This window comes from Ostrinia furnacalis, unplaced genomic scaffold, assembly GCF_004193835.3.
Source record: "Ostrinia furnacalis isolate ACB-3 unplaced genomic scaffold, ASM419383v2 OfSCF2566, whole genome shotgun sequence".
Lineage (NCBI taxonomy): Eukaryota > Metazoa > Arthropoda > Insecta > Lepidoptera > Crambidae > Ostrinia > Ostrinia furnacalis.
The window spans coordinates 393,589-417,887 of record NW_021132805.1 but is presented as its reverse complement, the minus strand read 5'-3'; the positions used below and the strand labels follow the sequence as shown (position 1 = coordinate 417,887).

The 24,299-nt window shown below is 33.3% G+C and overlaps 7 protein-coding genes across 9 annotated transcripts in view; 5 read left to right on the top strand and 2 right to left on the bottom strand.

Annotated features, from left to right (window-relative positions):
- Positions 1–24,299, top strand: part of Tmem18 (transmembrane protein 18) — a 71,526-nt gene that overhangs the window by 8,782 nt on the left and 38,445 nt on the right. The window lies entirely within an intron of this gene.
- On the top strand, positions 250–7,471 carry LOC114355843 (DNA mismatch repair protein Mlh3). Its single transcript, XM_028308873.1, has 13 exons — positions 250–339; positions 422–769; positions 1,095–1,520; positions 1,608–1,962; positions 2,078–2,280; positions 3,112–3,877; positions 3,975–4,051; positions 4,125–4,295; positions 4,368–4,497; positions 4,653–4,849; positions 5,191–5,310; positions 5,395–5,556; positions 7,412–7,471. Exons 1-13 carry the CDS (start codon positions 250–252, stop codon positions 7,469–7,471), a joined length of 3,105 nt encoding a protein of 1,034 aa, XP_028164674.1.
- Positions 7,462–9,258, bottom strand: LOC114355864 (chymotrypsin-2). 2 transcript variants are annotated; one of them, XM_028308899.1, is made up of 5 exons: positions 9,127–9,258; positions 8,903–9,053; positions 8,577–8,820; positions 8,061–8,207; positions 7,462–7,956 (listed from the first exon to the last, which is right to left on the bottom strand). In XM_028308899.1, exons 1-5 carry the CDS (start codon positions 9,179–9,181, stop codon positions 7,816–7,818), a joined length of 738 nt encoding a protein of 245 aa, XP_028164700.1. In that variant the 5' UTR covers positions 9,182–9,258; the 3' UTR covers positions 7,462–7,815. The 2 variants fall into 2 exon arrangements, with proteins under 2 accessions (XP_028164700.1, XP_028164699.1); XM_028308898.1 differs by having other exon boundaries at positions 9,124–9,256.
- Prp18 (pre-mRNA processing factor 18) lies at positions 11,013–14,249 on the top strand. Its single transcript, XM_028308894.1, has 7 exons — positions 11,013–11,142; positions 11,224–11,353; positions 11,525–11,700; positions 11,787–11,867; positions 12,090–12,233; positions 12,386–12,598; positions 13,990–14,249. Exons 1-7 carry the CDS (start codon positions 11,080–11,082, stop codon positions 14,227–14,229), a joined length of 1,047 nt encoding a protein of 348 aa, XP_028164695.1. The 5' UTR covers positions 11,013–11,079; the 3' UTR covers positions 14,230–14,249.
- Positions 16,344–16,787, top strand: LOC114355866 (U6 snRNA-associated Sm-like protein LSm8). The gene has a single exon (XM_028308904.1). The coding sequence runs from the start codon at positions 16,453–16,455 to the stop codon at positions 16,741–16,743; it is 291 nt and encodes a 96-aa protein (XP_028164705.1). The 5' UTR covers positions 16,344–16,452; the 3' UTR covers positions 16,744–16,787.
- On the bottom strand, positions 17,119–21,181 carry LOC114355860 (solute carrier family 25 member 40). Of its 2 annotated transcripts, XM_028308893.1 has the most exons (10): positions 20,980–21,181; positions 20,567–20,724; positions 20,112–20,274; positions 19,479–19,601; positions 19,267–19,365; positions 19,075–19,181; positions 18,885–18,966; positions 18,595–18,802; positions 18,138–18,198; positions 17,119–17,948 (listed from the first exon to the last, which is right to left on the bottom strand). In XM_028308893.1, the coding sequence occupies exons 1-9, from the start codon at positions 21,068–21,070 to the stop codon at positions 18,162–18,164; spliced, it is 1,068 nt and encodes a 355-aa protein (XP_028164694.1). In that variant the 5' UTR covers positions 21,071–21,181; the 3' UTR covers positions 17,119–17,948; positions 18,138–18,161. The 2 variants fall into 2 exon arrangements, with proteins under 2 accessions (XP_028164694.1, XP_028164693.1); XM_028308892.1 differs by lacking the exon at positions 18,138–18,198.
- Men-b (NADP-dependent malic enzyme b, mitochondrial) overlaps positions 21,519–24,299 on the top strand; it is a 31,142-nt gene continuing 28,361 nt past the window's right edge. Inside the window, exon 1 of the mRNA XM_028308905.1 lies at positions 21,519–21,698. Coding sequence (XP_028164706.1) covers positions 21,670–21,698 — 29 coding nt within the window. The 5' untranslated portion in view covers positions 21,519–21,669. The remainder of the gene's footprint in view (positions 21,699–24,299) is intronic.

Below are 24,299 nucleotides of genomic sequence, written 5' to 3'. Positions count from 1 at the left end.
AGTTCCGTAGTCCTGACAAGGAACCTTTATTGATATTAGGTACCTATACAGTACTTATTATTATTCTGTGCCTATATCAAGAAAGTATGCCTATACGTAGTCAAGCAAAAAGTTTCACTATCTTGAAATGAAAAATAAAAAGTTTGCGTTCTCTTTTGTTTAATCTATCTAATGTCATAATTAAATACGCAGTTGTCTTTTGATTGCAGGAGTAATGTTTTTGTTATCATGTGATTTAATTGACACAAAATGGCTATGAAAAAGCTCTCTATCAATATTCAGTCGTTATTCAGTTCTGCAATACACATATTCAATTATAAAAGAGCTGTTGAAGAGCTCGTAAGTATTAATAATAAATAAACTCGTTTTTTCGGAGGTAATCGTATGAAATATTTAAATTAAATGTATTATATCATTTTAGGTTTATAATGCTTTGGATGCTCAGTCAACATCAGTTGCAGTAAGAATCAACATTCAGGAAAAAAAGATTCAAGTCGTTGACAATGGATGTGGTATTGCCAAAGACGACTTTGACTTACTTGGCCTAAAACACGCTACTAGCAAATTCGTTGATCTGAAAACATATAAATCTGCTCCTAATTCATATGGTTTTCGTGGTCAATCGCTAGCTGGTTTAGCTGAAGTTTCCAAATGTGTCAAGATAACGTCAAGGGTATCTAATACTGAGGAAACGTGGACAAAAACTTTTTACAAGGGACGAAGGAATGAGTTAACCCAAACTACTATCCGGCCTTCCAAAGGGACAATGGTAAGTTGTAGATTGCAGTCTACAAAGGTTTCAACCCGCTAGGGACAAATATTTTAGTGGTGACTGTAAATGAAGAAGCAATTGAAACCGGGGCTATTATAGAGCTTTGTGTTTTTTGCTCTAAGTAATTAGTCACCATTGCACCTCTGCTTTATCAATTTGTCTTAATATTAGTAAAGTATCATTTATGATGTGTTACATAATAGTGAGTAGATCTATGATTATATTGAAGTTATTATAACATCACGTCACGTCACGTGGTATTTACAAAACCTAAATAAATGGATTGATTTGGAAATGTCATCTATAAATAACTACTTTTCAGGTCGAAGTAAATGGTTTTCTGTACAACCTAAATATTCAAAATAAGGGTATAAATCCAGTCACTGAAATAAATGACATCAAAACATTACTGGAACAGTTGTCTCTAGTTCATAATAATGTTTCATTTAGCTTGAGAGATGATTGTAAAAATGAAATCGTTTTTAAAACCCACAAAAACTCTGATATTTATCAAACATTCAAATCGCTATTTGATATTGAAAAGGACTGCATTCAAGAATTACAGGCTGAGAAAAATGAGTACAAACTTGTAGCTTACATTGCTAAGAACAATGATCATCCTGATTGTCATCATTGGGTTTACCTGAACAAGAAGTTTGTAAATAACCCAAAACTGTATAAAATTGTTCATGATACTTTGTCAAAATCTATAAACCCTTCGCGTCGAACAACTAGAGTAAAATCCAAGGTATGTAGATGTACCGGTTTGTAGATTATAAGAAATTGTTGATTACCTACATTCTTTATTATTCATTATGTTATTCCCTTTGTGCAGAATATAAATCATATCGAAGATCATGAGCCATCTAAAAATCAGTTGGCATTTTACTTTATTTTTATCACGTGCCCTTACTACGATTACGATATTAGCAATACTCCAAAACAATCAACATTGCAATTCAAAAATTGGAATCAGGTAACAAAACTAATCGAAAAATTGGTAAAGTTTAAAAAAGGAGAGTTAAAAGTAAAAGAAATAAAAAGAGTTCATGAAATAGATAACAAAAATGCCATAACAAAAGAGAATAAGAAAGATGATACAAGGCAGCAAGTAAGAGAGATAATGAAGAAAATATTAGGGAGTCAACCAAAAAAAGTAGGCGTATCACAAATGCAAAATGGTATCAAAGGTAGTGTTTTTTTTTTCTTTATACTTAGCGTATTTTAAAATAATTACTTTAATTGCATTTTGTTTCGTTAATATTTATTGTATTTTACTAACAAAATTAATTCACAACATTTCAGGAAAGTTAATCAAACGAAAAAAGAACATACCTGCAAAATTATCGCTTTCTAAAGTGATTCCTCCCAAAGGCTCTGTTATTAAGAAGCATAAAAATATTATCATTGACGATACAATAACAGATCAGATAGACATTGATAAAGTTCTTGAAAACGAAACACCAAAGATTATAAATGAACGTCATAAAATTGCAAAAGTTAACACGGTACACAGCAATAACAATAACAAGGTTAAGAACTGTATTTCTAGACCTACTAAAATCAATAAATCTGAACGTCCAAAACTATCGAACAAAATTAAAAAACCTGCTAAAACAAAGAAGAAACTGAAAATAGATCCTTTAGTTGAAATTTTTAGAAAACAACCCGATGAAGTTCTTAAAAGATGCAATTTATTGGCCAAGGAAGTAGAAAATTTATTACCACACAATAATAACAGAAACCAAAAAGTTTATGTAAATGAAAGCGTGAGTTACAGCAACATTACCAGAAACAACAAAAATATTTCAATTCGAAAACGAATTGGAGAGATTATTATCCATGAGTTTATTCCATTGACACCAAAAGCAAACCCAAAAAATACCAACTACAAACGTTTCAATGAAAAAAGAGAAGCAACTTTAAAAACTTCTTACGATTTGTTAAAATGTATAACTGACTCAATAAATACTGAAAACTCTTTGAAGCTTAAAGAAGACTACCAAGAGGAAAACCTTAAACAAAATGAAGAAGAAATGTCCAAAAATCAAAACGTTAACACAATGTTAACTTATCAAAGTCACCAATACACATTAAATGGGACTTCAAGTCATCAGCATAATGTAAGAAACGAAAATAATGTTGCAAGTAAAAAACAATTTGATTACTGTAACAAGGGACAAAGCTCAATGATATCTGACGACAATGTTTTAAATTACGAACCCGAAACTAGATATCCCATCGTATCTAATAAAAATAAATTCATACTAAATGATTCAAACGCCAGAAGTGACAAAAATATTTACCCAAAAAAGATACAAATAATTGAAAAATCAAAGGCGGCTACTAAGCAATTTCATATACACAGTTTTTCTGATAATTTCACTTCACATACAATAGAATTTTCTGATAGCAGAATTGATCAAAGGGAGAGTCATAGAAACCACCATCCCAACATTGACATCAACAGAACCTACGTTATTCCAGTTACAATAATGAATAACCAACAACAAACAACTGTTGTTACATCGACCATTGGGCTTACGTACACTTTAACCTCTTCGAATAAAATTTCCGATACGTTAAATGAATCACAAGGGAACAACGATTATAACGAAAGTAATGAAAGTAATTGGACATTGACATACAGCAAACGAGAAGAAATATTTGCTAATAAAACACACGAATATCCCAAAGACGACAATCTGAATGTAATATTTGTCTCAAATAATAATAGCAAAAGTCCCATTATCAACACAATAGAACCATTGAATGTTTGTGAAACTATCCTGACTAACCAATCTGAATCGAAACAAAATGAATTAAATCCAGAAGTAAACAATTTCAATGTAATCGGAGATAACACTTTACAACTTCTTCAGTCGCCAAGTCCCATTATAGAAGAAATAAATCGTGGTGTTAGTCCAGAAGTCACAGACACAATAAATAAAAATGGCCTTGAAGATACTTTAGGAGCTGAACTTGATCAAATTATTGAATTTGAAAATCAACAAGAACTTGTTTGTAACGTTGAGGCATCAGATGGTAGAGCCTTAGCTGCTAACGATTTTGGGATCCGAAATAGACCACGATTTCTACCTAAGGGTCAGTTACACATAAATATTGTTTACGTGTTTGATAACTTGAATAATTTGTCTCATAAACTATAGGATGAGTTTGATTTAATTTAGTATTTTTTTAGGAATGTCACCTATATTCGATACTCATTGTGTGAAAAATAAAAATGATATGCAGTTGGAAAGTGGTTATTTTGCTGATGTAAGTGTGTTAAGTAACTTATGTTCATTAATTCTATTATAAATGACTAATTTGTGTTTCATCAATTTACCAGGACCTGTATAACAAGTTCAAAGATGAGATTCAAACCCACACTGAAGTTTATGAAGTCCATGTACAAGATTCTAAAGATCTCGCCTCAAAGAACATTATCAAAGTTAATAACCGATTGGAAAAAGAAAACTCTTCGCTGACTTTTAGTGCGAAGTCGTTGAAGAATGCAAAAGTAAGATTATTGTTTTATCAAATAGTTCAAAATTTAAAATATAAAACTAATCGACTATTCCTCCATTATCAGGTCTTGGGTCAAATAGACAACAAGTTTATAGCAAGCATCATAAAAGGTAAGACGAACCAATCAGAATTCCTAGTGTTGTTCGACCAACATGCGGTACACGAAAGAATTCGACTTGAGGAAAATTTGGCAGGTAACTATGAAAATATGAACGATCATTTGATATTATTAATAAGAACTAACTATATATGTTACTATGGTATAATATGACGTAAGCAATTAGATTTTAGGTTTTGTTTTACAATACTTTGACATTCTTGGGATTTCAAACCATGAGGTATTTAGCAGATTATTTTAGCAATAACGAATGGAAGCAATCTACACTGGATGATGTCTTGCTCAAGATGTCTAAAGATGAAATTCTCTACCTACATAATTTTAAGGACAAATTCGCGCAATTTGGTTTAGACTGGACTATTCAGAATAACTACAGCATAACTCTACATGCTATACCAGCTGCCATACTTGGAAAAAATCCTAGACCGGTAAGCTATTTCTATTTACCTATCTCGAAGTTCTAAGATTCTACATACAAGTCGGATGTCCTAATCTGAAGTACTAAGTATATGCTATTGTTTTTACATAAACAAGCGGTATTTTATTTTAAACTAGCTGACCCGGCGAACTTTGTTCCGCCTTAATGGCAATAAATAAGCAAACTTTTTTTTTTTAATTTCGAACGGGATAAAAAGTATCCTATGTCCTTCTCCTGGCTCTAAACTACCTCCCTGACAATTTTCAGCTAAATCGGTTCAGCCGTTCTTGAGTTATAAGTGGAGTAACTAACACGACTTTCTTTTATATATATATATAGATTGTTTTCTAGGTTGAAAAAGTGATAAGCGCTGTAAGAAGCTTAATTTCGGAGGAAATAAACGTGATTCGATCTCAAAAAGGATGTGTTTCTCTGTATCCAAAATCAATAATGGATCTTATATTTAGTGAAGTAAGACATGCCTACCAATTCTTTTTCAAATTCAGAAATATTCACATAAGTAAGTTTTAATAATAAAGACGTTGGATATTCCAGGCTTGTCGATACGCGATAAAGTTTGGTGACAATTTACCACACAGAGAATGTGTCGAATTAGTGCGATCTCTTTCGACGTGTAAAACTCCATTCCAGTGCGCTCACGGAAGGCCTGTGATGGCGGTCATAATGGATGTAAAACCGGAGACACGTAACTATCAGGTTTGTTTTATAAATAACTATTTTATGCCAATTGATGTTTTTCAGAGAGCGCTGCTGCCCGTTCTCTGTTTGATGTGAAGCCCTTAAGTAGCCTCTTACGTAACGTGACCACTTATTTTCTGTGCCAGAGCGGGACAACTGAGGAATAGTTGTAAAAAAACCTGCGGCATTATAAAATAAAACAAAGTTTTGGGAGTTTTACAAGTTTATAGAAGATTGAATAACACAAATCAAAACACTAAACACAAAACAGTTAAGTAGTGGGGTGACTTCTAAGTCGTATTTTTGTATTTGTCGGCGGAACAAATTTGTTTTAGAATATCGTACCTATCTTGTTTTTAGATAACTATGGAACTCACTGCATGATTTATTTATATTCATTTTCGTAATCAACATAGCTTTCATTACTGCTACACTTAGCTGGGTCACAGATAATATTCCACATTTTGTTCATTTGAGAAAAAACTCTTTCGACTGGTGCGTTACTTCCTGGCAGACACATAACGTACTCGATAAGTATGGAAAAGTTTGTTACATCAAGAGTGTTGGTACGAAAGTGCTGGAATAATTCGAGCCAACGGTTTTCAGTAGTAACATTCTCGGCAATCCAGCCAGAGATCTTTTCATCTGTCACAATGTTAGAAATAAGTGTCAAAGACTTTCGCTTCTTGACCGCTGCTAATAAACCCTTGCGTGATCAGTAAATCCAAACGATAGATGCATTCTTAAAGTTAAAGCGGGACGTTTTTGCTCTTGCGGGGGACAGCGGGACAGAGTCTGAAAGCGGGACAGTCCCGCCCAAAGCGGGACGTATGGTCACGTTACTCCTACGACACCGCGAGAAGAGTAGGGGTTGGTGACAAGTGTATTCTACTCTGCCGTCACCACTAGTGATGTACAAGACTCGAGGCGTCGAGTCCTATTTTTGAAGCCTCGAGGCAGAAAGGCAAGGCTCAGTGAGCTCGGTAGGCTCGGTGTCCCGAGTTTAGCCGAGCTGCGAGCTCTCTGAGCCATGCCTCGAAGCTTTAAAGAGCTCGAGCCTTCAAAAGAGCTCGAACCTTCAAAAGAGCTCAAACCTTCAAAAGAACTCGAACCTTCGAAAGAGCTCGAACCTTCGAAAGAGCTCAAACCTTTGAAAGACCTCCAAATTAAATAAAAATAAACATCACCTACATTGATTTTTATTATAAGATTTTTAATAGTCATTGTTTGATTTGTGTCCTTTTGTAAAAAACGTTTTTCAAATATGTATTTTATCATAATTCTGCAGTTTTATTTAATAGAACGATTTTAACACAAAATTTAACTGGGCTTTCAAAAAGGCTCGAGTTCTCAAAAAGGCTCGAGCTCAGCGAAAGACTCCAAGCTACAAACGAGGCGAGCCCCGAAAAAGGCTCGAACTCTAAAAAAGACTTCCAAGTCGTCGAGCTTCATACAAACGAGGCGAGCCCTGTAAACGACTCGGAGCTCTCGGCAAAAGGACTCGGACGGGACGGAAGCCTCGAGCCTTGTACATCACTAGTCACCACACGGCTTAGCACATGCCAATGAGGGCTATCGTTTTAGCGCTCACCAGTTAGCGCCACTGTAGAGTAAGGTCCTGTCACTTGCTAGTAGCGAAGACAGTGGCGCCAACTTGTGAGCGCTAAAGTGGTAGGAGGACTATTGCATTTGCACTCATCAAGATGGCGCCACTGTAGAGTAAGGTCCTGTCAATCGCCAGGGGTGCCAACTGTTAAGTATAAAAACGATAGCCCTCATTAGAAGACAATACATTAAATTTATAATTTATTAGATAATTAAAAGGTCTACTAGGTTTGTATAAAAGGATAAATTTAAATATTTTAATTTGCAGATTAACATGAACAAACTGAGGAGAATGAAAAAAATATTAAAAAGGCAAGGCAAGGTATAATTAATTTATTTGGCAGTAACAAAAAGACGACAGATAAAGTTATTAGATAGCAAAGTAACTGTCTTTCTTCAAATTAAGTTTCAAAATCCGCGCGGGTTTTTGTTTGATTAAATAAAACTTTTACCGCCAATTTTCTGGCTTATTTTAACGACTCTATAATTATAATTATGTTCAGTATATTTAGGAAATGAGTTATGTAATTTCGCCATCAGCATTGCTTTGACAGTCTAGCTGCTGATGTTTATGGTCAAATGATTTTGAAATGTTAACTCGTGAACGTATAAAATTTATGTAAACCTGTAAACTGTATGCACTAAAATGTATTAGTGTAATGCATTTTTGCATTATTTTATTTGTTCTTCTATCCAGCTCACATAAGGTCTTATCCGTGTATGCACGTCAGGAAAACCGACTGCACATGGAATACCCCATGACACTAATCCAACCAATTGATAATTTTTAATTAGTGGTCCTCCTGAGTCGCCCTGAAATAAATTGTTACAAATTTTAGAATTGACTACGTTTTATCTTCTTTGATTCTCGAATATTTTGATAATTACATTGATTTGTTTTCTTACAAATCACTTACATGACAAGTTCCTTCACCAATTTGAGTGAATGTACAAAACATTGTGTCAGTGACTTCTCTTGAATATCGCATAGCATATCGACATGTTTCTTGATTGAATACTGGTAGGTTAAGTACATGCATCGTACGACTAGACTCCCCATTTGGCTAGAAATTATTAAAAGAAAATGTTTAAAAAATATAATTCCTGAAGAGTGTCGATTATCCGTTCTCTCATGCTATGCACTCGCGCAGTTGTCTCAAAAATTTTAAGCATACAAAAGACTGGGCAGGGCTGGTCTTTTTGTGATGAATTTCTTTTTGTCATTCAAGACTCATGACAAGAATGTTTAAATTCGCCTGTAGATATAAGTCTCTGTCTACATTAATACAGTTTGGCTATCTGAAAAAAAAAACGGTTTGCGCATGGGTATGCGGTCCCCCAAATCCCCCAATTTTAGTTCAGATTAGCGACGCTCTATTACTGCATGAAGAAAATTGTTGTAGCGGCACCATAACTACTAATTTATTACGTACCATTTCTGCACCAAAACCAGATAAAATCACTTGGTCTCCTTCTTCCAACTCATTTTCATAAAAAGTCAGTATGTCAACGTATCTTAAGTTGAATTGTCCTATAACCTTGATTACGGCTATGTCATTTATTCTTGAAGTTATGTTATATTCGTCATGGATGTATATTGAAGAAACATCGTAATGTTGACCTCCATAATCTAAATTTGTAGTACCAACAACTGCTTTAATATACTGTGGCTCGGCTCTGAAACATAAAAATTCATGAGCTGCAAACCAGTTGCAATATCTCACTCGTTTTTACTATCAGTAACATTAAAATCACTTACCCAAGAACACAATGGGCAGCAGTAACAATGTGATGGTGTGATACAATCACTCCACCACACACATGATGCCCAGTAAAGTTTTGAAGTGAGGCATGGAACCTTCCAAAATGAGTTGGTGCATCTTTACCACCGACCAGTCTTGCTGTCGCAGCTGTAAAGTAAGAGAACACTTAACAAATGCTAACTTTAACCACATTTTGGTAGTTTTTTTTTATTATTACCACTTATTCGAGCAGCACATAGAGTCAGTATCATTAATAATAGAACTTGGATATTCATTATTAATTTTGTTTCTCTACTCCACTTTTACGCGTTTTTTTCGTATTCAATCTCAGCAGATAACTAACTCTTTATCTTTAAACAAGCGTAAATTATAATATTCAATCACAGCTTTATCACGTTATCGTTTATAAGCGCAATTATTGATAAGTATAATTACCTATTGATAACTTCTCGTACTTTTTAAAGTAAGTGTGACATTCCTAAAATGTTTTGCAAATAACTTTGTTTACTTACCATTTTTTCCTACTANTTCGATAATTCTTTTTTTTTAATGTTTGTGGAAGTCCAAGGATGGTTCTTATGGAAAAAAATATTAAGAAAATCTCTACGCTAAGGCGGTACGAAGTTCGCCGGGTCAGCTATGATGAATAACGATTGAACAAGTACAAGTTTTAAAGAGAAACAGTGAAATGATTAACGCCCGTATTCACAAACGATGCTTGCTTAAGTGAAGCAGCAAATCGAACGCACTGCGTTGAATAGAGCTCTGTGATTGGTTTGTGCGTGACCCTGTGCGTCCACGCGCACTTTGATACCTCATAGTAACGTTTGTGAATACGGGCGTAAGTATAATCACAAAGTCATCCTTATAATGATTAAAGAACTAAGATGACTGTTTATGTAGTAGTCCGCGTACTCTACTATGCCAGGAGGGTCGCAGGTTCGATTTCCGCACAATACAAACATTTGTGCATGAACTTATTTATTAAATTGGTCAGGGTAGGTATTTTCCTTTTTCTCATAAGTGTTTATTTGCAAAAAAGTGTAAACTTTTGTAATGCTTAAAATATATCCCAAGGGATTTTATTTTTATTATACTTTTTAACACTTTTTGACGAATCGAAAATCGAATCCATCAAAGTTCCATACAAAAAAAGGCCTTTTGACCATTTTTCGACTGGTTTGAAAATGGCAATGCCAGATTTTGTATGGNTGTTTTATTGCGCAAACAAAAAATATAATCAATTAATATACCTACATTGATACATTAAGTTATTTATCAATTATTATGTCCAACAGTTAAGGAGTGGGGCCAACAAATTGTATAAAATAAGTCCATGTTCTACATTACGTGCGTAGGACCACACCTACTCGTAGGTACCATTTAGAGAAATGAAATGAACACAGTCATGTTTCAATGGGATTTCTACCAGTTAAGCTTTAGTGTTGTCGCATAATCGATCACGAATCGATTATTAATCGATATTGCCAAATAACGATTTATCGATTAACAATTCGATTAATCGATTTTATTGATTATCATCAATACTATCATTTAATTATTAATTCAATTCCTTATTTTCAGCAATATAATCGATTATTTCAATCGAATAATCGATTATGATTTATTCGGTATACATACATACTTACTTACTAAATCGATAGAATCGATAGTAATATAAGATACAATACTCTCAATATGATCGATAAAAGCAATCAATCTAATTGACCTAATACTATTTTTATTACTCTAATATGATGTGAAATACTATAGAAACTTTGCATATTCAACGACCTCTATCTCCGTATCCCCGCGTATTTCAGGTTTGTTGTCATACTATGAAATGAAGTACTAGTATTAAGCTTTAATTTAGTATACTTTTTGTTTCTGTTGGTTTAACGCCCAATATGCCCATCATCCTTTAATAATAATGTGCACTTTGTGTAGACTCACCACTGATCTATTACCTCTCCAATTAAGTTACTCGATGCTCGTTGTTTTTTTTTCTAATTCAAACTCGATACTCATATGAACGTTAAAATAGTACTGTCAATGTTGTCAAAACTAACTGTCAAAAAAATACCATTTTTTTTGTCGAAAACAAATTAAACGTGTGCGTGTGTTGTTTTGATTGTGTAAAATCAATATAAACAAGAAACATTTTTAATTTATAATGGATATACTCAAAGCAGAAATTGCTAAAAAACGCAAGCTTCTTGAAGAAAAAAATGTACTTGTAAGTAATGAATCCAAACATCTAGACCACATCATCAACATTATTACAGTTTTAATGCCACTGTGCGTTCATATTTTACAGAATCAGAATAAAAAGTATTTCAAACGTGGGGAGTTATTGGCTAAGGAGCAAGAAGAATACTTGAAGAAATATGGACCCCAGATTAAAGAAGAAGATACTGACAAATCGAGGGAAGAAAAGAAAGAAAAAGGTTATTTTTATTACACAGGCTATTTAAATTATTGTAGAACGTAATGGATTACAATCGGGTTGATTTTTGTTGTTGTTGTTTTTTACGAAATAGCATAGCAGTTTTGAGAGATAGCATAATTTAAAATTTTCAACATTTATCTACTCTATAATTTTTATTTCTTTATTATAGTAACCAGACAAGATAGCACAGAAGTAGAGCAGACAGACACAGTATCATTACCTAGGGCTGAAGTCATCAAGCGTCTGCGAGAGAGAGGTCACCCCATATTGTTGTTTGCTGAGAGTGAGAGCCAATCGTTCAGAAGACTTCGGAGAATAGAAATCCAGGAGCCTGAAGCAAATAGAGTGAGTCAATTTATCATTTATATCAAAATTTTGGGCTGTAAAGATTAATAAGAACCTGCTTTTATTTTATTTGATTTTTTTTTCAGGGATTCCGCAATGACTTCCAAGAAGCAATGGACAAAGTTGACCAGGCTTACCTGAATGAAATCCTGGCATTAGGCACACAGGTAATGAAAAAAATTATACTTTCATCCTATTAATAAAGCGCTACCCATCAAACCCCAAGTGGTTGCATAAGACCTCACAACAATTGATTTCTATTGTGTCTCGACTGGATTCACAGAGCTTGAAGGGTTAAGCCTTCCTACACAATGCATAGCATAATAAGAAACACATTATATTTTTATTACATTAGATGTTACAATAATGTACAATTTTTCACATTTCAGAGTGAATCAGATAAAAACATGAATGATGATGCCTTAGATGACGCAGTCACATATGAGTTTATACAAGAAATGGCAAAAACTATGGGCCAAGGTGACAGGATTCNCAGGATCCATGATATGAATGTGATAATGGCATTATTGCAGGTAAATATAATTTTGAATGTGTAATTTTGTTATATCATTTTCTCCTGGTGAACTACTGAAATAATTATGTTAATTTGAATTTAAAGTGACATCACAGGATTCTACTTTTTTTGAAAAAATAAATGTAAAGAAATATTTTCTTTTCTTTTCAGTTCCTTCTAACAATGTGGGGACAGCAACTTAATTCAGCAACAGCAGCAGAGAAAACTTCTGTAAAACACAAAATGGCAAGAGCTACTTACACACAGACACAAGTGTATTTAAAACCCCTGATGAGAAAATTGAAAAAGAAAACACTTCCCGAAGACATCTGTGACAGCCTCATGGAAATTACTAAGCATTTATTGGAAAGGAATTACATTATGGTAAACATTTTTTAATCATTTTTGGCCTGACTATTTGGTTTAAGATGCCCTATTGATATTTTTTTCTAATGTGAGATTTTGTTTTAGTTAACCATTCCAATAAATAATTATGCTCTTTATTTATAACTAGCTTTCCGCCCGCGGCTTCGCCCGCGTGGAATTTTGTCTGTCACAGAAAAACTTTACCGCGCGCGTCCCTGTTTCAAAAACCGGGATAAAAACTATCCTATGTTCTTTCCCGGGACTCAAACTATCTCTATGCCAAATTTCATCAAAATCGGTTGCGAGGTTTAAGCGGGAAAGCGTAACAGACAGACAGACAGACAGAGTTACTTTCGCATTTATAATATTAGTTGGGATTAATAAATAACGTAGTGGCACCAATGACCGACAAGAACCAATGACCGACACTTTATTTTTTGATTCAATAAAATAAGAGTATAAAATCGATTTCTTAATATGTCAACACTGTACCATAGAAAGCACACTTTTGACTGCCTCCCATTGACATTTAAGCAAAATCCGCCAATTTATTTTGAAAATGGCAGTATAACAACTGATTGCGGCTGGAGTACCGGTGAAAATAACAACATTTCTTAGTAAAATCCTTAAGGAAGTGAGTACATTTTTTGTTAATTACACTACTGTATTGTAACTTATTTGAATTTTATCTTTTTCACGGGTTACTTTAAGAACTATAGAATCTATTTTTGTTATAACGAATTTAAAATGTTATTTTGATATTAGTAAAATGTTGGTGTCGATCACTGGTTTTCACAAACTGACTTTTCCAATAATCGACACGTGTCGATAGTAATTTTTTGGAACATTTTTCATTTGACAACCGAATATAGTTAGATCGTCGATAACTGGGTGTCGGTAAGTGGCAGCTGTCGATGACTGGGTGTTGACTACTGGAGATTCGGTGTCGATGATTGGAGATTTAATATATGCTTTTTCATTTTTTGGGATTTTTTTCTAGTCCGTGTATAGTTAATAAAAATAATACATCCTAGTCTTATCTCAAGAATATACCTTATCATGCTCAATCGTTACTTTTGGTTTAAAGATGACTAAATGACCATTAATCTTAATAAGAAGCCCAATATCTCCTTAAAGTGTCGATCATTGGTGCCACTAGGTACGCTAATAAATAAATAATAAATTTCCTTGGACATTTTACACTACGCTTCTAGTCCCAAACTAAGCAAAGCTTGTACTATGGGTACTAGACAACGGATATAAACATACTTAAATACTTTTTTTTTTGTAAATACATACATATTATACATAGAAAACACCCTGAAAACCTTTTTTTTTTTTTTTATCCACAACCCTGAAACAGATTGAAATTTATGTTGAAGCCATAACTTCATATTTTCTTATTACAGGCCAGTGACGCGTATCTTCAAATGGCCATTGGCAATGCCCCCTGGCCCATTGGTGTGACCATGGTAGGTATCCATGCCCGTACCGGTCGTGAGAAGATCTTTTCTAAAAACGTGGCGCACGTGATGAACGATGAAACACAAAGAAAATACATTCAAGCCCTGAAGAGACTCATGACCAAATGCCAAGAATATTTCCCGACCGATCCATCTAGATGCGTAGAATACACGACAACTAGATAATAAATAATAACAATAATGTTTTTTATGGTTTTATTTATCTCCTTGATAAGAATTATTTAATTTCAGTAACTAGGACCGTCCCGTACTATGGGTCAGGTTTGAAGTTCGGCCTCAGGATCAACGTGCGTGAGTGTAGGCAAATGAAACAAAACAATCGGAAAAAAAGAGATCAGTTCAAACTTCTTTTGGAGTCCATTAAAGTCTCATTAAATGGAGATGAGGCGCATATCTTTACTGAAACTCAAGGGAATGGGAGGGATATCTAAAGCGGATTGTTGATTGTGTTGGGCAAACCACGCGCTTCGTACCCCTAATAAAATGTTATAATTTTTCAAATCAATCCAGTAGTTTCGGTACTGAAATAATAAAAGTAGTGTACAAAAAAACTTGAGACTTGGCTGTATGGATTAACGCATTTGCCTTTTCCTGCACTAAACAAATCTTTGGATTTCACTCACAGATTTCACTTCTTGTTTCTCGGCGGGAAAGTGAAGAGCATGTTTGTTTTGTTTTCTAAATTAGCCGAATATTTATGTTTAGTTTAATAATGGTGTATTAAAAAATATTTATTTATTTATTTATTTAAGGATAGTACACAGCACAACAATATCAATCTGTAATAAAGATATATCATCAATTTTCTCAAGTAAAAGTTATTGTTTGCAGTAACTGTGAATCTATCAGGGCCATTCTTAAATTTGTGCCAATTTTTTTTTTTAAATTAAAGATTTTTTTTTTTAACTTTTTGCGATGTGTATCGAAAGTATAGCCTGACCAGGAACATAAAAACCCTCGCCATGTTGCGGAAAACTAATGGTACTAATTTCTTTTAATGGCAACAGTAACTGAAAACGTCATTGACATGTCACCTTGCATGTCAGTCTATTGTTGTCAAAGTGTAAACAAACTTTATTTTAAATGTTTGCAATTGATNGTTCGCAGTGAGTTGTGGCAGAATTAAATAAAGTCACTTATTCAGTTTTGCCACGTAAATTCTACAACAAACAGAGTTGTAATTTATGGTCAATAGTTTCACTAAACTGAAGATATCTTTGGAAATATCATAGATATTGCCACGAGAGTAAGATCAAAATATAGGTAACACTTTCTACTATACAAAAAGTGGAAAAAGTGGTTTTTGCCAAAAGTGTCAGTTATTTAATTCTGCCACGACGGTGACGATATATATAAAAATGAAACCCGTTTCGCGTTGTCACGGCATCACGTGTGAACGGCTGAACCGATTTCGATAATTCTTTTTTTTAAATGTTTGTGGAAGTCCAAGGATGGTTCTTACGGAAAAAAATATTAAGAAAATCTCTACGCTAAGGCGGTACGAAGTTCGCCGGGTCAGCTAGTTATTGATATAAATTTTTAACAGTCTTATATAATGTATTAATCTTGCATAATTACTGTAATATTTATCAAAATAACATAACATCTCTTCAGAAAAAAATATTGTATGTCCAAATCCGGGAATCTTACACTACACGGTCCGTGACATTTTGGACTTATAACTTTTTTTAAATATTCTTCTAATAGTTTTATGATAAAAATGATATTGAGCCTAGTTAATAGAGGTATTTTACTAAGTAAATTAATATAATATATTAAATTATAATGTTTTTAAAGAAAATCAGTGCACTATATTATAGTGCACTGATTTTCTTTAAAAACATATGCTATTCTTACATCTCACACAAAAATGCGTAAGAATAAGAATGGCCCATCAATATAATGTCTATTGGATAAAACACTTTATTAGGTAGGTATGTCATAACAATGTAAATAAACAAATATCCTGCTTTCGTGAAAGTTCATGAGTGTAAAATGAAACAAAACAGTGCAGCATTCGTTATTCAATTATTTTAAGAAGTCCGTGCTAGTGCTAAGTCTCAGTAAAGTGCTATTACATAAACTCAAGGGAAAGAGAGGGATTCATTGCACTTTAATTAAGTTTAGGGCAGAGAGCAGAATAGGGTCATTATTATATTGAAAAAAAAAAAAAAAAAAAAAAACTGAAAACTTGGCTGTATGCCCTAATATCTTTGCCTATTTTTGCAGAAGGAATCCAATAAAAAAGTTTACTGACACTGATGACAGTGACAGCCGCATTTGTGATTTTGACACCTACGAAAACGCCGATAAACGACGATAAATATTTCAATTTTAATTTACAGTAATTCTAACTAGAAATACTAAGCTGTAAATTTTTCTACGACAATGGCTTCAGGATTAGAAAATTACGTAAACCAGACAGTGTCTGTTATAACCGCAGATGGGCGAAATTTTATTGGAACGTTGAAGGGTTTTGATCAAACAATAAACATAATTTTAGATGAATCCCATGAACGTGTGTTTTCTTCGTCAACTGGGGTAGCGCAAGTAGTGCTTGGACTTCACATAATTCGTGGCGACAATATCGCAGTGGTCGGGCAAATTGATGAATCTATAGACAGCAGACTAGACCTTGGTAATATAAAAGCAGAACCCCTGGGACCCATTGTACACTAAGCTTATTTTAAGAATATTGTAATAAATAAATTAGTTTTATACAATTGCTATTTTTCATTTTGCCTAACATTCCCACAGCTTCACATGCATGTTTAGTTTAACAGAATACCTGTGTTAAAATCATTATACCTTCAAGTGAATGATATTTTTTTGGTAGTTAGAATAATAATTTAATACACTGTAATAATGTATTAGACTGTGTTGGAAAGGTTTTGTTTTGTTGCCAGATATCAGATTTGAAAATTTAGGTTAAGTATGTGGTGATGAAACAGATCCAAATGAATTCTAAAAATAAAAAAATACTGTTTTCTTGACAGAATTAACATTTATTTTATCCTATTTACAAATTATTCAGGTCCAGGTGATTATTTACAAAAACAATTTAAAATAAAGCCTACATAATTATACTCAACAGGTGAAACAACATGGGGTATCAACATAAAACTATTTACAAAAAATTACATTGCTAAATGTTTCAAAATAATATGTATAGTCACATGAATAAAAATAATTGTTCTATTTTTTAGACAAATAAATGAAAATTTCAGAAGTGATTCTTTCAAAGAAAGCACTGGAATATCAAATAGTATACAAGAACATAATGTTCGAATGCCTTTGGCTACCTTCGTTTGTTACTCATCAAAACTAACCCATAGAACTAATAACGTCATGTTAAATAGGCATTATGCAAAAATACAACAGTTTTATTCAGTGTTCGAAAATATCCTAATGATATATATCATAAATATCGAATATTTATGATATATATCGGATATTTTCGAACCCCGGTTTTATTGCTATTTGCTTGAATTTGCTACTATAGTCTAAAATACTAATATACAAACTCATCGGTATTCAGGTCGAAGTAGCTGTGTACTACATAAATACAGTACTTTCAAAAACTATTTTAAGCCTGAAATGTTAACCTACAATATCACAAAATGAATATAAATAAATCCTAACATGATTGCAGAATTGCCTATATTTTGTTAGTTAAGAGTTCATTTGGTAACAATTTACAGATGTTTCTATGCATTATTCTCAATTGCAAGCATAACATTCTGTATTGACTATTAGCTAAGCTAGTTTTATCACAATAATATTATTTGATCATTCATTTTCTTGGTTCATTTCTTGCTTCTGAACTATTGAATCATGAGTAGTCACTACTGTTAGTCTTTCCTATCAACACAATATCTTGGTGCCTGAAAATAAAAAAGAAAAAACCATTAAAAACCAAAGTTATTTGCTTTTTTGAGGGTCTAAGTTTACAATTAATTTGGTATCTGTCTCATAATTTACAGTAAAGCTACAAATAGTTGCTAACGTGATAAAATTAAAGATTTAACTAAAGCACTTGCTAAAACATGTACATTATTAAATAAACAGAATACCTTCAGGAGCGCAAGGACATGCAACTATTCGCTTTTAATAATTTCTATTTCTATTCCTTGTCTGAAATAGAATGTTTTATAAAACAAACAAAAAGCAAACAAAAACAAAAATCAATCTGTGCATGAACTGAAAAAGAATTAAAATAATATGGTTTTGTAGTCTGGTTGTCGATAAGCAAGCATTTTCATTATCTACACCAATATAATTTCTAATTTAATAAAAACAATGGAATTGATGGCAGAAACAAGTACAATTCAAAAACCCACACAAATTAATAGTAGCATCAATATTTTAGTTTAAACAACCTATTACAGTCAGAATTAATTTGAACAATAAAATATTTATGTATATTTCTTATAAATATTGGTGCTTCCATTTTTCCAAACAGACACTGACTGCCACCCACTCTCAAATGGAACACACATTACATACAGAACGTAATATTCTCATGCTCACCTTTGCATTTTCTCCTTATATTTCTGTGTGTTGTACTTTTGGAAGAACTGTTTCCCATATTCAAATGTGGCAATCATGATCGCGCATGCAGGGGCAACCTTGAATATTCGAGGTAGTAAGCCCGTGAACAATCCTTTTACACCGTGATTACGGTATATGGTTCTAGCAATATCCTGCATATTAGAAGCCCGCTGTTGAACCTTTCCATCTAGAAATAATAAAAAATTAAGATTGGAATAATAATAGTTTTCAATAGTATGACTAGAAATAAATGCTGACAAGTGACTCACCTGTATAAATTTCTTTTTCACCTAGCTCTATTTGCTGATGGGTTTTGACGACATCAAATGGCAAAGTCACAAATGCAGCAATCTAATGAAAAAAATAAAAGATTTAAAATAAAGTTATATATACAGCTTTGTCTTGGTCTGTACAATAAGCAGATTTCACATATTTATGAAGTGCTTTTGTTATACTCACACTGCCAGCAACAGATCCACAGAAGAAATTGAATAAAAATGTGTTCTTCTCAGAGTCAGGCCTATTAAATACTCTCTTTGTTGATTCAAACGTTGTCCAATAAAGTCCTGTAAATATTCAACACATTTAAATGAATCACAATTCAAGTCTAAGAAAATGTTTGCTATAGTAGCACAAAGAATATTGTCATACCTGAGAATGGAACATCCCTTAAAAGCGTTGATCCTAATCCACGAAACAGACCTCTAAGACCTTCATATTTTATTACGTCTCGCAATGCAGATGTTATTTCTGAAAGGAATTCGATAAAATAGTTTAAATTGTGTTCAAAATACTTAGTTTATTTATTCAAGAAAGTATGGTATGAAATCACTTCACATTAATAAATTGTAATCAATATTTACCTGCATATGTTAAGTTCTTTGACTGCATTTTTGTCCTAATCAATTCCAATGGACTGACTATAGTCACAGCTGTCATTCTGGCTGTAGCCCCCGCTATCAAGGGTATCCACATTGGTTGAGACACTGCGAAATTATTAACATGGATTAGTAAGTAGTTTTAATAAAATAAAGTATTTAGTGATGGAGAAGTTGCTAATAAACTGGTGAAATACAGGAAAGAGTATACATAATTAACTATACAAATGTGTATTTTAATTGGAATAATAATGGATGCAACTTGAGGCTATTATCGACAGAATGTAGTACATTAACTAAGTAATAAAGTATGATAAAGATCTTATTCAAACAGTAAACTAAGTTTCTTAAAAATGGTTTTAATACAATTAGAAACTTTTGTTGCCATCAATTCACCTTGAAGTTAAGGTTGGGAAAACAAGCACTTGACTACAGATTACACAATACCATGCCATTGTTCGTAATCAAAGACAAGCTATAAATTACATCATATCAGTAAGCCTAATGTTAACAACGTCTAAAGGGTAACTAGGACTTAATGTACTTTACACACCACTTGATCGAAGTCTTACGCTGGAAAATAAGGGCAATTTTAGACAAATAATAACAAAAACTTACGGTCTCCGGACATTTGGTTGTAAAACGTTTTCATTCTGTATCTGAGTTGTTCATAGGACACAAAATAAATTACAGTGCATGGCAGAGCCAAAACTAAAGTTGGGCTTAAACCAGACCACAATGCGGGCACACCTTCCAATTTTGCTATTTTGTAGAAAGCATCCTGAAATTAAAACATAAATAAACATAATTAAAACTGTAGGGAGAGGATTTATCTGCAGTTAAAGTTTGAAGACAGATGTTAACTTGTAAGGGATCTAGTACAGGGCATTAAGAATTATCATCCAAATTTAGGAGACAAAACAAATGAACTGTTTGGTGTTGCTATTCCAAGATTCAGAATAACACACTCTGCCATAGCCAAAGCAACAACTTTTTACTTTAATAAACTTAGTTCATATGCACATTTAATTTACCTTAATCTACAATATTGTAGGGTAATTATTATTACATACCATTGTACCATGGAAGTGCACTCGTCGGGGAATCCACGCAGTCTCGCCGCAAGGGCAAAGGTGCTCCATAAGTCCATTGCAGTACAAGTAACATTTGTTTGACAACAGTGCCTTTTGCTGAGCTTGTAATCTTATTTTAACAACATCTAGAGGTGTCACTGAAACAGTTACATTATGTAAAAGTTAAAATTAATTTTCAAATTCCACAGAAACCTTAACCTTGACAGTTTGAAGTGCAGAAGATTAGAGATAAGATTTTTGTTTTGTAAAATTGAAAAATTTTTAGTCGTTGCTAGGCGGAAGTATTTAATATTTAAAGTGGCTGTCTTAGTTATAGACCTAGTGGCTGTCCAGCTAGTAAGCAGATTTACTTATTTATTAGACGGAATAATAGATAACAAACAAAAACTTACTAAATAATGAGGTTATAAGGGCACCGGAACATGCTGAAGCCATTTGTTGAAACGGAGTAATGCGAAACTGAGGATCATCTTCTCGAATCATCGCATTTAATGATTTATTACTTCCAAAACTAAAAAAAATCTTGAATTTATTAATTATTTTGCAATAATACGGAATTCCTTTTTCACCGAAAAGTTGACATCTATCATGTCATTAAACTGTCAATATTTTTGTCAAGGCCGTCCTGTCAAAAAGAATTCATAGACAATTTTTTACTAGAGCTCGAACAATCGAGCTCACTGTATACCGGTAACGAATTTTACCGGTTAGTTAAAATGTATTTTCCTTGTTGATTACCCACCGTTTTTAAAGGCGAAAGACAAAAATTACAACCGCAAAATGCTGATTGGCAGTTTTAGCTGGTAGAAAATGGGGAGATGAGAAATGATAAAGTAATGTTACTGGACGATTTATCGATTAAGATTTTGATTGGATCTTCGATCAACGAGGCGCAGCCGAAATGTCAGTCAGTCAACTGTCAGATCGTCAGTTAGCTGTCAGCTGTCAGTCACATCACTGCCACCTGGATGGAGGGCGTTGCTTTGCAAATCTAAAATAATAAAAATATTATTCGTAATTACTCGCGTGCTCGCTGTCGTTGCTAAGGATTTCAGTTGTGTAGATGAAAAATATTTTTTGAAATGTTTTCCACCGTCCCCAGATCTCTTTTGTAAGTATCTTTTCATTTATTTTTGGAGTTTACATAACGTGACAGCTGTTTTTTACGTCCGATCTATAAACAAATTGAGCGTATATTTAATGAATACTTACTCTATTGAATCTTTTAAGAGTTATACTATAACATAGACATCTTTGGGATTCGTTCGTTTTACAAATACTGACCCAAATTTATGTACGGTTGGCGGGATTCTATCGAGCGGTTTTCGGTCATACTGTTACTGAATTTTCTAGGAAGTGTAACGGCTTATTTGATTCATTTCAAGGTCTTTCTCCTGTGGCATTGTTCTATACGATCTTAGCTTAGTGAACTCTCCGTACGCCTGGTTCAAGTACGATTTCTTTTTAGTTATAAAACCTGTATTATTGTCTATCTCCTCAATGCCCTCAATTTGTTTTGGATTATGTAGTCTTACTTTGAAACGTTATTTAAAAGAATAGTACGTATGTTTCATCGCCCGAATTATTAATAAATATTATAAGAATACATGCAATTTATATGAAAATACATAATGTATATTTTAACAGTAGGTTTCTACCAACTTTGATTTTTTTCTGTTGAATCCAAGTTGTTTAAATCCTTACAAAATGGTTCCCTGACTAATGTGCAAAAAATTATAATTAGGTATTACTATGAAAGAAAATTACTATAAAAGAGAGTAAATGAAAAAAGTAAAGCTTGCTTCACTTTAGAGACAGTACAATCTCTTTTTAAGTGGTTATGATTAAAAACAAGCACTATACATTAATTTGCTTCCTTACATATGCAGTGGCATTATCCTATGATGCAATGCAATATTGCAACTGTCTTGTGACCAAAGATAATTAATTTATTTGCGAAATGTAATTTTAAATGTAATATATAAAAAATAAATGTGAAGCTCTTGTGTTTATTATATTTTTTATGATCAAATTAATAAATCACTTTTTATTGAATTTGGTTAACTTATAAATGTTTATGTAATGTAAGTAAATTAACTACTGGAATTTAATTTTGTGATCAGCAACGTGTGAAAAACTGCGAAATAGAAATGGCAAAACTTTCAATCTATGCATTAACTATTTTTAGACTGTCCTTTTTGAACTTGGCATCATTACATGGTACTATGTTATGTTTTGCAGAAACTTCTGTTACAAATTGTAATTTTCCATGTTTATGAATGTGAATTCAATCTAATATTGATCCAAAGTTATTGTCAAGGACAAAGACCTGAATTTTTCGATGTTTTATTATAGAATTATTATAGGAAGATATTTTGTAAGTGTTAGTTCTTACAAAACACACCAAGTAACATTATCTGATATTGTATTTTTTGAAAGTTTCATCTTCATCTGAATTTTATACATTTGAAGGTCAAGGAAATGTCAAGGCCAACAGACGAAAACGCGTCTTTCTAGTTTGCGATTCCAAAATATGAACATCAAAATTGAAGCTTACCTACAATTTCGTCATTCAATTTCTAGAATAAATTTTTAATATCGCCATTAAATTCTTTTATAACATTATTTACACCTTTCTCCGCGCTGTTAAACTCGTAAAAACGTTTGATCTACTAGAGGACCAGTAATAGGCCAGGTGCTATTCGTGCAGGTGCTATTTGGGCGGGTGCTCAAAGTGGTGTTCACGATAACACCATTTTTTACTGCACAAAAAATCGTGATCCTGTTTTCGGAGTGCTTTGGAGAGCCAATGTAGTACCTACGAATCGCATTTTTTAAGGTGTTTAATAAAATACCCAATGACGAAATATATTTTCGCGTCCTTCAAGAACGATATGACAAAAGAATTAGTGCCAATATTGAGATCAAAGTTAATAAAGACTAAAATAGAGCATTAACAAAGTCGCCGCACCTTGCGCTAGCAAAATCTTTACGGAGCACACCAGACCAGTGCTAAAAGTAGTCAAATGACATAACTAAAACGTCATAAAGCGCATACTCGGGGAAACTGTAATTAACAACGTTCTATTAAATATGCCGAAGTCTGACGGTCAAACCACAAAATAGTACCTAGTAACAGAAGAATCACCTGTATATTTCATTTTGCATATTAAGTAGACGGGTAGACCGACGACATCATAAAGGTAGCAGGAAGGCACTGGAAGCAGGCCGCTACCAACCGGACAACATGAAAAGCATTGGGGAAGGCCTATGTTCAGCAGTTACCGTCCTATGGCTGAGATGATGATAATGATATCTATAGACAGACGCGTCCCAAGCGGGCGGCATTCGCGCTGGCATTGGTTTAGACTGGTTTGCGATTTTGGCGATATCGTGTCCATGAGCGTTGTGTGCGTTGCACGAGCGCATTTTGTATGTAGATTGACAATCTATCTATTTTGTGGTTAAACGCAGTGTTCCTGAATGTAACTTAAACTCTGACATTGAACATTATCTGCTGGGTATCGATTTCCTTTGTAAAGCCACCCGGTCAATACTCATCGAAGCGTTATAACGACGTTTGCAATTTACGTAATCGCTATTATAAAACTGCTGATCAAATCGATTCGATCAGATAACTAGATTTTCAAGTTCAGTAGGCTTGATATCTATCTACGTTTCAACTAGCTATCAGTGGGTTATCTTATCTGCT

Excerpts from the sequence above, each read along its gene's own strand:
- LOC114355843 (XM_028308873.1), top strand. The coding sequence starts at position 250 with ATGGCTATGAAAAAGCTCTCTATCAATATTCAGTCGTTATTCAGTTCT. Across the intron at positions 770-1,094 it reads GGCCTTCCAAAGGGACAATG|GTCGAAGTAAATGGTTTTCT; the intron begins GTAAGTTGTAGA and ends ACTACTTTTCAG. Across the intron at positions 4,296-4,367 it reads AGTCGTTGAAGAATGCAAAA|GTCTTGGGTCAAATAGACAA; the intron begins GTAAGATTATTG and ends CTCCATTATCAG.
- LOC114355864 (XM_028308898.1), bottom strand. The coding sequence starts at position 9,181 with ATGAATATCCAAGTTCTATTATTAATGATACTGACTCTATGTGCTGCT. Across the intron at positions 9,054-9,123 it reads ATGTGCTGCTCGAATAAGTG|CTGCGACAGCAAGACTGGTC; the intron begins GTAATAATAAAA and ends CTTACTTTACAG. Across the intron at positions 7,957-8,060 it reads TTGGTGAAGGAACTTGTCAT|GGCGACTCAGGAGGACCACT; the intron begins GTAAGTGATTTG and ends AATTTATTTCAG.
- LOC114355866 (XM_028308904.1), top strand. The coding sequence starts at position 16,453 with ATGGCTTCAGGATTAGAAAATTACGTAAACCAGACAGTGTCTGTTATA.
- LOC114355860 (XM_028308892.1), bottom strand. The coding sequence starts at position 21,070 with ATGATTCGAGAAGATGATCCTCAGTTTCGCATTACTCCGTTTCAACAA. Across the intron at positions 19,182-19,266 it reads AAGGGATGTTCCATTCTCAG|GACTTTATTGGACAACGTTT; the intron begins GTATGACAATAT and ends GAATATTTACAG. Across the intron at positions 17,949-18,594 it reads TATAAGGAGAAAATGCAAAG|GCACCAAGATATTGTGTTGA; the intron begins GTGAGCATGAGA and ends TTTTATTTTCAG.